At 45.6% G+C, this 15,000-nt stretch overlaps 1 protein-coding gene across 2 annotated transcripts in view; it reads left to right on the forward strand.

Annotated features, from left to right (window-relative positions):
- The window catches only part of LOC135108041 (nuclear receptor subfamily 2 group F member 1-A-like), a 22,694-nt gene that overhangs the window by 1,150 nt on the left and 6,544 nt on the right, over nucleotides 1-15,000 (forward strand). The window contains exon 3 of one of the 2 annotated variants that reach the window (XM_064018622.1): nucleotides 6,328-6,399. The exons of the other annotated variant lie outside the window; for it this stretch is intronic. Within the exon in view, the coding sequence (XP_063874692.1) occupies nucleotides 6,328-6,399 (72 nt within the window). The remainder of the gene's footprint in view (nucleotides 1-6,327; nucleotides 6,400-15,000) is intronic. 2 annotated transcript variants of the gene reach the window in all.

Consider the following 15,000-nt stretch of genomic DNA (forward strand, 5'->3'; position numbering starts at 1 on the left):
CAGACACATCACCCGCACAGGCCACGCTCCCTTGCACGTGTCACGGCACGCACTGGGCGAGCCATGCACGAAACGTCACTCGGCGTCACTGCCCCGCAGCTCACACACACTCCTCACTTTCCCATCCAGTACCACGTGTCTTGTTTAGAGAAAAAAAAAACACTACAATTTCATTAAGACGGTGCGCCGCCTTGCAGGCAAACCACAAGCCCTAGGCAGGATGTCAGGCTTTTTGTCAGCGTGGGTCAGGTTCAGGCGACGGTGTGTTGCGTCACACCCGAGAGTCTTATCAGCAGACACGGCAGCACACGGCGATACGGAATCCCTGACGAGGCTGAGTTAAAGAGCAAATGGGCAGGTGTGAGCAAACATTACTTGAGCGTGCATCAATCAGGCCGCGCTCCGCCTCGGGGCGCTGGGCGGCGGGCGGGGGCATGCTCCACATTCTTGGTCAGTGTTTACTTAAAATGGAAACATTACATAAACCTGCCGAGTAAAACCTTGTCCTCCGCGGGCTGGGCAGCGGCACGCGGGGCGGCGGGAGGGGCGCGCCTGGGGGTGAGGTGTCGCCTCCAGTGTCCCACTGTTCTTGCTCTTCGCGGACCTGATCAAGAGCGTCATTACTGCCTCCACTGCGATCATTAACGCGGCGACAAAAACTTGGCCTGACCCGCTCTGCCACCCGCAACCCACCCTCCTCCTCCTCCTGGCTCTCCTCCTCCTCCTCCTCCTCCTCCTCCTCCTTTTCATTCCTCTGTTCCCCTCGCTATAATGAGCCGTGTATTCTCTTCCTCCTCTTTCATCACCATCATTGCACACTCGTAAACATCAGCAAAAAATAGTGCTCGACTCCCGCTGCCGCAGCGTGGTGAAGTTAGGAGTAAGAAGTTAGCAGACCACCTAGGATGAAGTTATCGAGTAGATCTAAAACACACACACACACACACACACACACACACACACACACACACACACACACAAGCTCGCACACACACATGTTCCAGTCTTGCATAACAAATGTAATAGATCTGTGTCATGCCACAAGTAGATAAAAAGAACTACATTTTCATTATAATTGTCACAAAAAATAACACAAATCTATATAACTGAACTGCGAGAGAAAATGTCGGTGAAGTTACAAATAAAAACTATATGATGTTTTATGTTTATCTTAAAAAAAAAAAAACACATGTATAATAATTTGTGCAGTAAAAAAATAGGAATAATCTGATTACCCTCTCTCTCTCTCTCTCTCTCTCTCTCTCTCTCTCTCTCTCTCTCTCTCTCTCTCTCTCTCTCTCTCTCTCTCTCTCACACACACACACACACACACACACACACACACACGGTCAGTAGCACATCCCAGGCGGGGCGGCGTGCTGCTGTTGATCAGCCACAGACGTGCTAAGTTGCCTTAACACGCGTGGCGGGCCGGGGCGGGAAGGGCGGGATGTCGGTGCGGGAGGAACACGTAGCGGCGAGTGTCGTGAGGTACATAACAAATCTATCAAGGGCTGTAGGCATCGGCTAACGGCGACAGACAAGGTTAAACGCCGTTACTGCCAGTGTAGGGCCAGTCGTAAAGACACCAGTGGAGCTGCCAGCGCCGCCCTTAGCCACTATGCTAATGTTATGGGAACCCTGAGTATTTGCCTGACACGTTCGCGCCTCGCGGTGAAGTGGCGGTGGCGTCTCTCTCTCTCTCTCTCTCTCTCTCTCTCTCTCTCTCTCTCTCTCTCTCTACAGCCCTTCCGAAACTTGCATGTCATTACCCACCACAGGCCTAGACCACTCGCTGATCGCACCTTCCGCGCCTCTCCGAGCTCTGTCCTCTCCGTAAAAGCCACGGAAGAATCCCACCCCGTGTGCATGACTGCATTGTGCAATAACGCCTTAAGCGATTCGTTAGGCGAGGGAACCTGTATCATTTCGTCTCCGTCAGGTGTTGAGCTTTGTAACTCCCACCGCTCGCTTTCAAAAATCACATCTTCCCTGTGGCATGATAAACAAAACACCTAAAAGCAGAATGGGTATTAAATCATAAGAAAATATACACATATCTAAACAGCCGCCGTGGTGACGCGTGTCCCTCGTCACCTCAGCACGTGGACGGCCCGGGTCTCTATTATCACAAGGGCCTGAGAGCACACACAGGCACGTATTCAGAAACGCTTTGCTCTTTCACCATGACTATGTTCAAAGGCCACAGAGATGGCTAGTCGGTTTCTTAAGACTGTTTCTCCTTTTTATGATAATAACAAAAATCTTGTTAATCTGTCACCAGAACCGTAAGAAAGAAAAAAAGTAAATAAAAACCCGTGCAATTAGGGCCTTTTGAATGTAGTGGAGGTGAGAAAGTGTTTCAAAATCCTGGCCAGTCACTCTGGGCGGGCAAGGGAAGGAGTGGGTGAGTCGTATAGAGTGCTTAGCTAACACGGCAATGTAAGTCACGGCGATAGTGCCTCGAGGAGTAAAAACGATAAGTAAAAAGCCTTCAGATGATAACCAAATATACATCCTAATGGTACTGAGACAAATTCTTCCCGCGCCCGCCAGTCAACACCGCTTCCCTTTACTTTTGTTCCCCCTTCCCTTTCCTTTTTTTTTTTTTTTATTTCAGTTAGCAATTATGTGTGTCTGTGTGTGTGTGTGTGTGTGTGTGTGTGTGTGTGTGTGTGTGTGTGTGTGTGTGTGTGTGTGTGTGTTTGTCATGTATAGTGATAATGACGTCAGCTTTTCATCATCACTGCTTGCACCAACACAATGATAGTGATGATAATAGTATATTGCTACCAAGAGCGTTCAGCACCGATTTACTACGCCAACAAATAAGGGCGAAGATGACAACAGGAGGAGGAAGAAGAAAGAAAAGAAAAAAAAAATCTAATCAAACTAGGAAAACAACTCAATCAGGAAAGTCAGCATAAAAAAAACACGAGATAATAACACAGGTGCAGAAATAACATATACACAGATGCAGGAGCTTAAATACCTCTACTGACTGACACTGGGACACCTGAGACCCATGCCTGCTGATAAACCCAAGCGCAGGGCAAAGGGAAAGGGGCTGAGGGGCGGGAGGCTAGTGACGTCGGCGCAGTATCGAGACTAATAGCGCAGTGTTCAGATAGAAAGCGGGGCTGGTGATGAACTCGGCAAGGAGGTGACGTGTTTCGTGCTTTGGTGCTGAGTGTGCTCGGTGTCCTCCTGAGTTTTGTCTGGAGATAAAGTAACAACGACGCTGTATTTGTATTTCCGGTGCTCGTGTTTGTGGGTGCTAGAGAGGAAGTTTACGGCTCTATTGGTTTACTAAGGAGATGCAGTACATTAACTCGAATTGATTATACGAGAAATTAATTGTAAAGTAATGACGTTGTGTTTGTATTTCCGGTGACCGTGTTTGTGGAAGTTAGACTGTACAACTCAGCTAGCTTACTAAAGATATGCAGTACAGGAACAAATAGATAATCTGGTTAACTGTATTTCATAACTGAATATACGAGGGATGAATTGTAAAGTAACAACGCTGTGTTTGTATTTCCGGCGCCCGTGTTTGTGGAAGCTAGAGAGGAAGTTAATGACTGGATTGGTTTAGTGAAAATATGCACAGGAAGTAAAAGATAATCTGGTTATGTGTACTTCATTTGCCACACGAAGATTTATTCTTGTAAAATGTGATCACCAAAAGTTGGAGAGGAGCTTCACTACTCGATTGGTTAGTGAAGATATGCAATACAGGAAGTAATGAATTATCTAGTTGAGTGTACTTCACTTACTACACAAGAGATTAAAATAATTGAAAAAGGTGTATAAAAATTAACAATTAAATCACATTAAAAACATAATCACGATAAAGAATTACGTATATCATTATTATTAACTGTAATATCTACGGAAACACGCTAATTCCCATATACTTAAAACACTGCGATACATTAATGACTTGTATTTTCGGACTGTGCTTTTGATGCAATTAACTTTCGTAACAAAAGGTATCGCATTATAAAATATCTACACAATACAACACTGTATTACTGCAGCTGCATTACATTACAACTACTACAACTGGCTACGATGTATACAAGCCAATAATTTACCGCAAATAAACTGAAGTAAATTTTATGAAGGCTTGCAAAAACTAGTATGGTTTTATGTTCATCTCAAGCAGTTAATCTCGCAACACCAGACGCAGAAGATAACACAAGATAACTCCTTCACTTAACCTTTCCACCGCAATATGTTACAATTCACATCACTAAAAGCAAGGAATATAATCTTTACAAACATCTACAAGTAAGAAGAGGATAAAAAGAAAAAAATAGATTTTACAGTTTGTAGCCAGTGCGATGTTGGGAGATGACTGTAGGATAAGGAAAGACGTCTGAGAGAGGTTAACAATTGTAGAAAAATCTCCCAAATACCAGTAAAAGAGTTAATCAGAAAAAAAAACATAATAGAAAGCACTGTTTTTCACACGATCTACTAGCATAACACAAAGTAACCCCTCACACAACTAACACAACACAAGACAGCTCCCCCACACAACCCCGCGACCTGCAGAACACACGCACATCAGCCCACAACCTCCAACACACAACGCACTCAAGCCGACCGAAACTTCCTTCACGTCTCCTGGCAACATTGTACCTCTCTCGCCTGATCTTCGCGCATGATGGACGACAGAGAGACAAACGACCGCAGAATCAGACAAGCGCAGCGGCGGTGGTGATAGAGGCGGAGGCGGAGGTGGCGGTGGTGGTGGCGGAGGTGGTGGTAGTGGTGACAAGCCGTGAAGCTGTTGACACGAGGGAATTATACGACCATTAGAGGGTGACTGCTTGCTGCGTGTCTCCTGCTCTCTCTTCCGCGCCAATGACGATCTCTTATACCGCACAACACTTTTTTTTTTTTGTTTCTTCACTGATTTGACGCTTGATGTGAATACTGGCGGAGACGTTAGAAGCATTACGCGCTCCAGAGAGAAAGAGAGAGAGAGGGAGGGAGGAAGTGTAGTAATCCATCAATGAAATTCCTACCGCCGCACGAAAGAAAATGAAATAAAGTAACAATGGACAATGCGGCGAAGGAGAAAAGGGGGAAAATAGGGTGAGGGTGGGCTAGGGAGGTGCGCGGTGCTGGGGAGGGTGGTGAGGGGGTTAGGGGTCTCGGAAGCCTTGGGGCGAACCGGAAGCCAGTGTTCGCTGCGTCTCGTCTCAGGGGCAGTGCTGTGATTACCGCAGCAAGACTGATAGCGCCGCCACGCAGAGCAGCCCCGCGGATAACCTTCATAGTATGCAGTCAGGCAGGCAGGCAGGCAGGCACACACACACACACACACACACACACACACACACACACACACACACACACACACACACACACACACACACACACACACACACACACACACACACGAACTGCTGCATGCTTCTTTTCAATTACCTGTCTCTGTATGTTATGGTATGTCTCTGTATGTATGTATTGTATTGACGTGTGTGTGCGTGTGTGTGCGTGTGTGTGTGTGCGTGCTATACAGGAACCTAAAACACAGCAGTGACAATGTTAGTGGTTGTGGTTGTGGTGGTGGTGGTGGTGGTGATGGTGGTGGTGGTGGGAGATTTGTTTGTTGTTGGTGGTGGTAATTGTGGTAGTGGTGATGGTGGTGGTGTTTGCCCTCGGGGAGGAAGGTAAGGCGGGAAGGACAGAGGGAAGGAAGGAAGGAAGGAAGGAAGGAAGGAAGGAGGGAGGGAGGAGGAAGGTTGGCTCCTTCGTCAAGGACTTCGCGCCCACAGGATGTCGCTGGCTGTCCTGTTCTCCTCGACAGCGTGTCCTTCAGTCTGTTTTTCCTTTGGGGAATTATTTGCCCCTCTGAGGCGCGGCGTGACAGCCCGCCTACCACAAAGCCGTCATCAGTCTGCCATCAGTCCTGCCACTCGCTGTACAAACCTGCCATCAGGTGTGCCAGTCTGCCATCAGCTGCACAAAAACGATATCACTTAAAAATGACTACCATCAACCGTACAAATCTGCCATCAGCTGTACAAATCTGCCCTCAGCTGTACAAATCTGCCATCAGCTGTATAAAATCTGCCCTCAGCTGTACAAATGTGCAATTATCTGCCCAAAACTGCCATCAGATGCACACACCTGCCATGAGGTGTCCCAAACTGCCATCAGCCATACAAACCAGAGAGCTCTCAGCGGCTTAACAGCATTGCCCTCAGCAGTCTGTCTGATCTGAGAGCTGTCACTCAGCCTTCAGCTGGCCATGCTCTCAGCTGCTGTGTCTGAGCTGCCCCGCTGTTAACCGAGTTCTGCTCTTTTCAGACAAAAATAATGGGCAGCATCTCCTCATCAGGGGCTCAATCCTCCCCCAAGACACGCTTCAGGCCGAGCAAGGCAAGTGGTCTCTTGAAGGGGCAGTACCATTCTGGGGCCGATTAGCCGAGAGCAGGGTCGAGGCTCCTTTCTTCTCCCTACCTTCCTCCTCCCTCCCTCTGCCTCGCTCGCTCGCCTTTCTGCCCCCTAACAAGCATCTCTCCCTCCGTCGTGATGTCTGTGTTTTATTTATTGCCTTTCTCCCGGTCTGACTTACTTCTGCATGCTTGCCTTACAGTGTTTGCTTCTATAATCAGGCCGGCATGTGTACGTGTTTACTGTGTGATCCAAATGATGGCTGAATGGCCGCTGCAGTCGCCGCACCACCCTGCCCCACTCCCAAGCCCCCAGCGCGCCCTCGCCACGGCCTCACGTACACACGAACAATATGTAATGCACCATTGAGAGTCTCGTCGCGCGCCGCAAACAAGTGAGCATCAGACTGAGGACTAATTAGAGGGTTAAAGCTCTGGAAGACTCAATTTTCATATGTGCATGGCCACCCCGAGGAGTGTTTCAGCGTCTTGATTAACGAGTCAGTGAGTGCGGCCATCGCGACTAATCAAGCCAAGTCACCATGCTCCTACCAAGTCAATGCGAGCTCCTATATGTGTAAACGCTGTCTGTATATTGTGTCTTGAAATTGGAACTGCACCCCCCCCCTCTCTCTCTCTCTCTCTCCCTCTCTCTCTCTCTCTCTTTCGCTCTCCTGAAAGACACTGCGGTTAAAATAGAACTTAATGCAGCGTGTGTGATGTAAGTTTGTCTCGTCCCTTGGAAAAAAAAAACAGGCCCTCGGTGATTGATATACTATGGTTTATCCGCCATTATGGATTTCTCTCTCTCTCTCTCTCTCTCTCTCTCTCTCTTTCTCATGGAATTCTGGCTTAAAAAACGGAATAAACGGACAGGCGCAGAGAGAGAGAGAGAGAGAGAGAGAGAGAGAGAGAGAGAGAGAGAGAGAGAGAGAGAGAGAGAGACGTGTGCAAGAACAATAGACTGAATATAGGGCGACTCAGAGTGATTAGCTACGACGACACCATTACAAGATCGAATCCCACGGACTTCACCTCACGAACCTTGACGTCAGCGAGAGAGAGAGAGAGAGAGAGAGAGAGAGAGAGAGAGAGAGAGAGAGAGAGAGAGAGAGAGAGAGAGAGAGAGAGAGAGAGAGAGAGAGGACGGAGTAGTAGTGTCAGCGGTCAGAGGGGAGGATAGTGATAAAGAACAAGACCGAGCCACTATCGACAGCTGATCTTCTAGTGGGAATGAAAGGGACGACCAGAGATGGATTCTGCAGGAGGGTGAGAGAGAGAGGGTGCGAGAGAGGGAGAGTAGCTGAGTGTGTGAGTGGATGGGTGAGAGAGAAAGGGGGAGGGATTGTGTGAGTGGGTGAGTGTGTAAGTGAATAGGTGACGAAAATTATGGTCGATTGAAGGATAGACAAAGGATGGTAGATGGATGGGTGGATTCTTAAGTTGATGTATCTCCGTATTCTCATAAAGACAATTTTGAAACACCACAAAGATTACTACCCAAGTTCTCGCAGTGTTTTTTCCCATGATGTAGAGTCCTTGTTTAACTGTCATTAGAATCATGAACACTCTCTTAAGACCCGAACACTTTGATCATAAGAGAAACCGCAAGAAGCCATCAGGCCTACACGAGGTAGTCCCTGTATAGAAGTGAAAAGTAATTGGCTCTTGGCTTACAATGGTTTCATATGACCGATCTTACTATCATCCATGCTCTGAAACACCTCTCCACCGCACCTCCACTACATTCAAAAGGGTGTAATTGAAGGGTATTTATACTGTTGTAGTGACAGACTGACAAGATTTCTACATTATTAACAGGAGAAACGCTATTGAGAACCCGGTTAATCGTCTCTGTGGCCTTTGAAAACAGTCACGGTGAGAGAGAGAAGCGTTTGAGAATACAGGTTTATATTGTGGGTGCAGGTGATATACAGTTTAAATGGAACAGTTTCTAATGGGGGAATGTAATGGAGGAGAGCGAGTTAGATACAAAGTGAAATGGGTGACAAAGAGTAAGACCACAAACACCATTTTCACCCTTGTTATCCCCACCACACTGTGATCATGACAAATTCAGAACATTTTAGATCAGAGAGATTAGGCTTATGCATGTGTGTATGTGTGTGTGTGTGTGTGTGTATGTGTGTGTGTGTGTGTGTGTGTGTGTGTGTGTGTTGATACAAAGAGTTATATAAACTTGACCTGAATACATTAGAGAATATAAAAATGCAAATAACACCACCATGAGAGAGAGAGAGAGAGAGAGAGAGAGAGAGAGAGAGAGAGAGAGAGAGAGAGAGAGAGAGAGAGAGAGAGAGAGAGAGAGAGACTTACTAACAAAGAACACAATGCAAACGAAGCATACACTACATAAATCATAACACAACACAGTTACCATTTCTTCACTCAGTACAGTTAAGTTCACAACAAACCAATTTAACCTGAACCTAAAACACCATACAATATCACACACACACACACACACACACACACACACACACACACACACACACACACACACACACACACACACATAAAATACTAAAAACAACTCCTTTAAATCAACAAACACATCCAAATCATCCTTATTATTCTTATCTCTACCCTCGTAATACACTGTAAGATAACACACACACACACACACACACACACACACACACACACACACACACACACACAGTCCTTTAATCCACACACACAGTTATACCTCTAAAGCAACACTCTTAAATACACAAACACACACAAAATCATCTTCATCTCCCTTACTTGTACCCTCATAAGACACCCAATTCCTCTTTCTCACTCGCCTCTTCATAATCCCGGTACAGACCCTCACTACTACCACCAGAAGCAGCAAGAAGACCCATAAAGTTGTGTATTAGAAGCTCTCAGCGTTACTTAAGCGAACCACAGGCGCAGCAAAGCAAGGGAGGGACGTGTTGGCATCCAAATGACCCCAACGAGTCACACGTGTTCGAGGGACGAAAGCACCGGCGATTAACTTCCAAGAGAGCCGCCACAAGGGGAGGAAACAGCCTCATATGTTTGGCTAGTCTGGCGAGAGAGAGGAGAGAGAGAGAGAGAGAGAGAGAGAGAGAGAGAGAGAGAGAGAGAGAGAGAGAGAGAGAGAGAGAGAGAGAGAGAGAGAGTCAAGCTCCTCACTTCATATACAGCGCAACTAGATGGATAGATAGATAGAGACAAAATCCTCTTTTTCCTCCTCCTCCTCCTCCTCCTCCTCCTCCTCCTCCTCCTCCTCCTCCTCCTCCTCCTCCTACTCCTCCTCTAGCATTATCATATTACACAAGAGCAAAGCCTAAGACTGGCCAAGATATTTCATTACCGATTGAGGGCGCGCTGTGTCGTGAGGCCCCCGCGGAGGAGGAGCACCCGGGGAGACTTGCAAGATTAATTAATACCTGCTTCGTGTCTAATTGTTGGCACCTCTGCTTTACTTTGTCCTTATTCTTTGTCAGTCTGTTTATCTGTCCGTCTGTTTTTGTTTCGCTCTATTTCTTCTTTTCTCTTTCTGTGTCTGTATATTTGTCGGTGTGTCTGCTTCTGTCTGTTTCTCAGGTTTCTTTTTCTCTTTCTTGGTTTGTTTCTCTGTTTTTTCTTTCATTTCTCTTTTTCCTTATTGGTTTGTTTCTCTCTCTCTCTCTCTCTCTCTCTCTCTCTCTCTCTCTCTCTCTCTCTCTCTCTCTCTCTCTCTCTCTCTCTCTCAGATTAGATACTTAGTGTAACTCATCACAAACAACCTAGCAGGGGCCAACACGTCTGCTACTGTTTATTGTACCCTCCTCACCCCTCCCCTCTCTCTCTCTCTCTCTCTCTCTCTCTCTCTCTCTCTCTCTCTCTCTCTCTCTCTCTCTCTCTCTCTCTCGCACCCCATCACCACCACCACTACCCACCATTACCACCCACCCAGCTACCACCACTGACCATTTCATTCCACATTGAAGACCCCAAAGCAGAGGTCCCCAAGTGGCTATAGGAGGCAGTGACCCGTGTCCCCGTGTCCCTCGCAGCCCAGCCAACGGTCTCCCTCTGGCCCTGCGGCTCCTGTAATCCTAATGCTCCTAAGACTCGGAATAGAATGGAGAGGGAGATTTAGACTTTGACCACAATGATTTCAGATCCCAGAAATTTGAATGCGTGGGAGGAGGAAGAGGAGGAGAGGGAAGGAAGGGAAAAATGCAGCTACCGTTGAATCTTCGATGTAATGTTGCTCCTTTGACACCCGTGAGAATACTGGAAGAGTGACGGTTCTCTCTCTCTCTCTCTCTCTCTCTCTCTCTCTCTCTCTCTCTCTCTCTCTCTCTCTGTCTGTCTCGCTACTTCCCTCCCACGCCTCCTTACCTGCCTAAATGTGGGTGGGGAAGGTGGGAATTTTTGTGAAGAGGAGGAGGAGGAGGAGGAGGAGGAGGAGGAGGAAGCATACACAAAAGGCTACACATATCAAGGGGAGTTGTTGCGATCAATTGTGTATGTTTACCGTTTTCCTCCTCTGCCCTCCCCCTCCCTCCACTTTTCCTCCCGTCTCCCAATGTCTCTTTATTCGCTTCCTTCTCTCCCTCCCTTCTTCCCTCTCTCCCGCTCTCCTCCCTCCTTCCTTTCCTCCATCAAATATTCATGTAAACTTTCTTTATTTTGGAGAGATGAAAGATTGAATATAATCTCCACCTCTGTTCTTCTTTCTCTTATCTCCTCCTCCTCCTCCTCCTCTTCTTCTTCTTCTTCTTCTTCTTTCTCCTCTTCCCTGGCCACTTCTGCGTCGTTAGCCTCCTTCCTCTTCTCCCTCTCCTTCTCCTCCTTCTCCTCCTCCTCCTCCTCCTCCTCCTCCTCCTCCTCCTCCTCCTCCTCCTCCTCCCATTCTGGTGTCATTACTTGATTCCTCCGTTATTATTTTTTTCGCTGAGTGTTTAATTTATTATCATTACTTTATTTTTTCTTTCTTTTTATCATTGCTGTAGTTTTCTCCTTCTTTTATTTTTTGTCGTTTATTTACTTTCTTACTTATTCACTTTCTTCTCCGTCTCTTTCGCCTTCATTTGTTATTTCTTCGTTCTTTCTTTTTTTCTTTTCCTTTGTTTTCTTTTCTTTGTTCTTTCTTTATAAGTTTCCATTTTTTTTCAGTTAATTTATACTTTCTTTCTTCCTTTTATAGCCTTCTTTCATTCTCATATTAGTCTTCGCTTTCTTTCTTTCTTCCTTTCTTTCTCTTTATTCCTTTGTCCTTTCTTTTTCTGTCTTCCTTTCTCTCTTTCTTCCTCTTAACCACACATTCTTTTCCTCAATCACTGTAATTATCTATCTCATTCACACCTAATAATTACAGGGGATTTTTCTCTCATCTCTCCTTCCTTTATTTCTTCCTCCCTTCCTCCATTCCTGCTCTTCCCTTGCATATTCTCCCCTCACTTTCACTCCTCTCTCGCTTTCCTTTTTCTTTCTACCTTTCTTGTTATCTTCTACTTCTTTCCCTTTAGGAGTGAGGTAAAGATGGAGGGGCAGAGATGGGAGGGAAGGAGTGGGGGACAGTTGAAGAGAAGTACAGGAGAATGAAAGAGATGAATGGAGGAGAATAAAAAGGAAGGAAGAGGATGAGAGAGAAATGAGAGAAGTGACTTGGAGATGCGGGAGGGAGAAAGAAGGAAAGAAGGAAGAGAGGAAGAGAGGAAGGAAGAGCCTGGCGAAAGATAACGAGAAAAAAGGAAGAAGAGGAAGAGGGAAATGAAGTCAGAGAAAGGGAAGTAAAGGAAATTAGAGAGTTAGGAAAGAATAAAGGAAGGGAAAGAACCGAAGAGAGAGGAGAGAAAAACGAAAGCCGAGAAATGAGAAAGAGAAAGAAGGAAGAAGGGGGATGAAGCAAGAGAAATGAAAGAAACAAAAATCAAAGACAGAGAGGAAGGAAGGAAGTAAAAATGAAGACAAAGAAGAATAAAAAAAGAAAGAAGAGGGATAAAATGAGAGAAGGCAAAGTAATAAGGAGGAGAAGGAAGGAAGAGAGAGAGAGAGAGAGAGAGAGAGAGAGAGAGAGAGAGAGAGAGAGAGAGAGAGAGAGAGAGAGAGAGAGAGAGAGAGAGGAAGGAAAGGGCGAGTGAGGCAGGGTGAGGCAGGGGTGAAGCAGCGGTGAGGGAGGCGTGTGACAGGGGTGGTGGCGTGTCAGGGAAGGCGTGTCTCTGTGTCTGATTTTGCTGGAAAGGTCAGTGTAAAGGTCAGAGCGAGGAGAAGTGAGTCACATTATCTATATATATTTTCTCTCCATTCGTGTGTGTGTGTGTGTGTGTGTGTGTGTGTGTGTGTGTGTGTGTGTGTGTGTGTGTGTGTGTGTGTGTGTGTGTGTGTGTGTGTGTGTGTGTGTGTGTGTGTGTGTGTGTGTGAGTGAAGGTTACCCCAGTCCCTGATAACAACGTGTGGAGATAAACAAGAAAACAACAACAAAACAACAACAACAATAAAAAAAAACAAAGAAATGAGAGACTTGTTTACACCAAGTCAGTAGTTATCTGTAGCACTCAAGGACATTGACACACACATAAACACACACACACACACACACACACACACACACACACACACACACACACACACACACACACGAGCCACTGAATGAACGAGAACAAACAAAAAATAAAAGAAAAAAAGAAGAAAAAGAGAAACGTTAATCAAATAAAGTATAAAAACTGACCAACCAACATGTGAGAGAGAGAGAGAGAGAGAGAGAGAGAGAGAGAGAGAGAGAGAGAGAGAGAGAGAGGCAATCACAGGTAGAGAGCGGGAAGCAAGTTAGTGTCCTCTATAGACGTACCCTCGCCTTCCCGCCTACCTATCCCTTCCCACGCCCCCGCCTCCCTCACAGCGGCACGGCAGGCAGATGGCGGCGCCTCACACGGTCACTGGAGGGTCAATGCCGTGTGAATGGCCACAGCGAGCCCTTAACGTCCTTCCCTCATCCCTGTCAGCTCTATAAGTCTTCTGTAATTTCTCACAACCAAGCTATTTTCAACCTTAAGTCTCCAGCATGACGAGTTTTCCTTTAATCATCAAGTTTGCAGACACTTTTTTCGTATTAGACTCGCCTACCTTATCCCTGTCAGCTCTGTAAGTCTTCTACAAGTCCTCACACCCACGCTGTTCCCTATCTTAAGTCTTCAGTGCGATAATTTCTTCTCTGATCAAGTTTTCAGATATTTTTGTATAAAACTCGTATAGGTATTTTAGTAGTTCTTGCCTCATTCGTGGTAGCTCTGTAACTCCTCACACTCACGCTGTTCTCTGCCTGAAGTCTTCTGCCTGACAACTTCTTCTTTAAGCATCAATAACTTTTCACTAATTCTTGCTATTAAACTCAATTATTTCTGTAGTCCGACGAAAGACAGACAAACTTCATCTCTTCTTCTATCTCTTCTGTCTCCTGTATTCTCTGCCTGTCCTTTACTGCTTGACAATTTCTCCTTTAATAACTAAGATCTTTTCAGACACATATTTCTATTCATCTCAAATATTTCCGTGGTCTGGAGAATAACCTCGTATTCTCTCTTCTGTCACCTGTATTCTGTTCACCTTGTATCTTCCCCATGTCTGACAGTTTCTCCTTTAATAATCAAGATCTTTTAAGTCGCCTTTTTTCTATTAAACTCAAATATTTCTGTAGTGCAAAACAAGACAAAACTAACCCCCTATTCTTTCTTCTGTGTCTCGCAAACAGAACACAAGCCCCACTAAAAATATCAAGTGGAAAGATCCTAATAAGTGTGTAGATCAGTGTACAGACAGACCGCCTTGCTGGGATCTGCATTATATTTATCCAACACACTCGTACATTAGGCGTATATATTTCATTCCCGGTAAAGCACGAAGAATAATAAAAAAAACAAAAACAAACAATGGTAATAAGCATAATGATATAATGGATAAATAGACAGATGAATACATGAACCTCCTTATTTCCATCTGCATTACATCACTCACAGATAATACTGGTGATTGAATATAATGATTACAATACACGTATCTATCTGTCTCCTTATGGCTAACGAACTATCCCAGCTATTAGTAAAAGACGAGAGTTCAAGAATGCTGCTGGTAACACTATTAACTTCATTACTGTTGTTATTACTATCATTATCACTATCACTATGATCATTATTTCTACTTTAAGAATCACACATATTTTATCAATTCTTAACATTCATTCTTACCTAACACACACACACACACACTCTTCCTCTCCTCTCTCTCTCTCTCTCTCTCTCTCTCTCTCTCTCTCTCTCTCTCTCTCTCTCTCTCTCTCTCCCCTATATCTCATCCGTGCAAAGAAATCAATGTTGCGAATGATCAAATTTCTCTGTCTCAGATGTCAACGAGATAACTTATAGAAGAGAGGGAGGGAGGGAGGGAGGGAGGGAAGGAAGGAAGGAGGGAAGGAAACACGGAGAGAGAGATTGGAGGTGTCTGGAGGGGTGTGGGAAGGAGAGAAAGGGGGTCCGGGATGGGTTTGAAGGCGTGGGAGGAAAGAGAAAAGGTGATATAGAAAACCTATTGAAGGAGAGACTGCTGTGAATTACGTGCGTGGGAGAGG

This window comes from Scylla paramamosain, chromosome 16 (assembly GCF_035594125.1).
Source record: "Scylla paramamosain isolate STU-SP2022 chromosome 16, ASM3559412v1, whole genome shotgun sequence".
Lineage (NCBI taxonomy): Eukaryota > Metazoa > Arthropoda > Malacostraca > Decapoda > Portunidae > Scylla > Scylla paramamosain.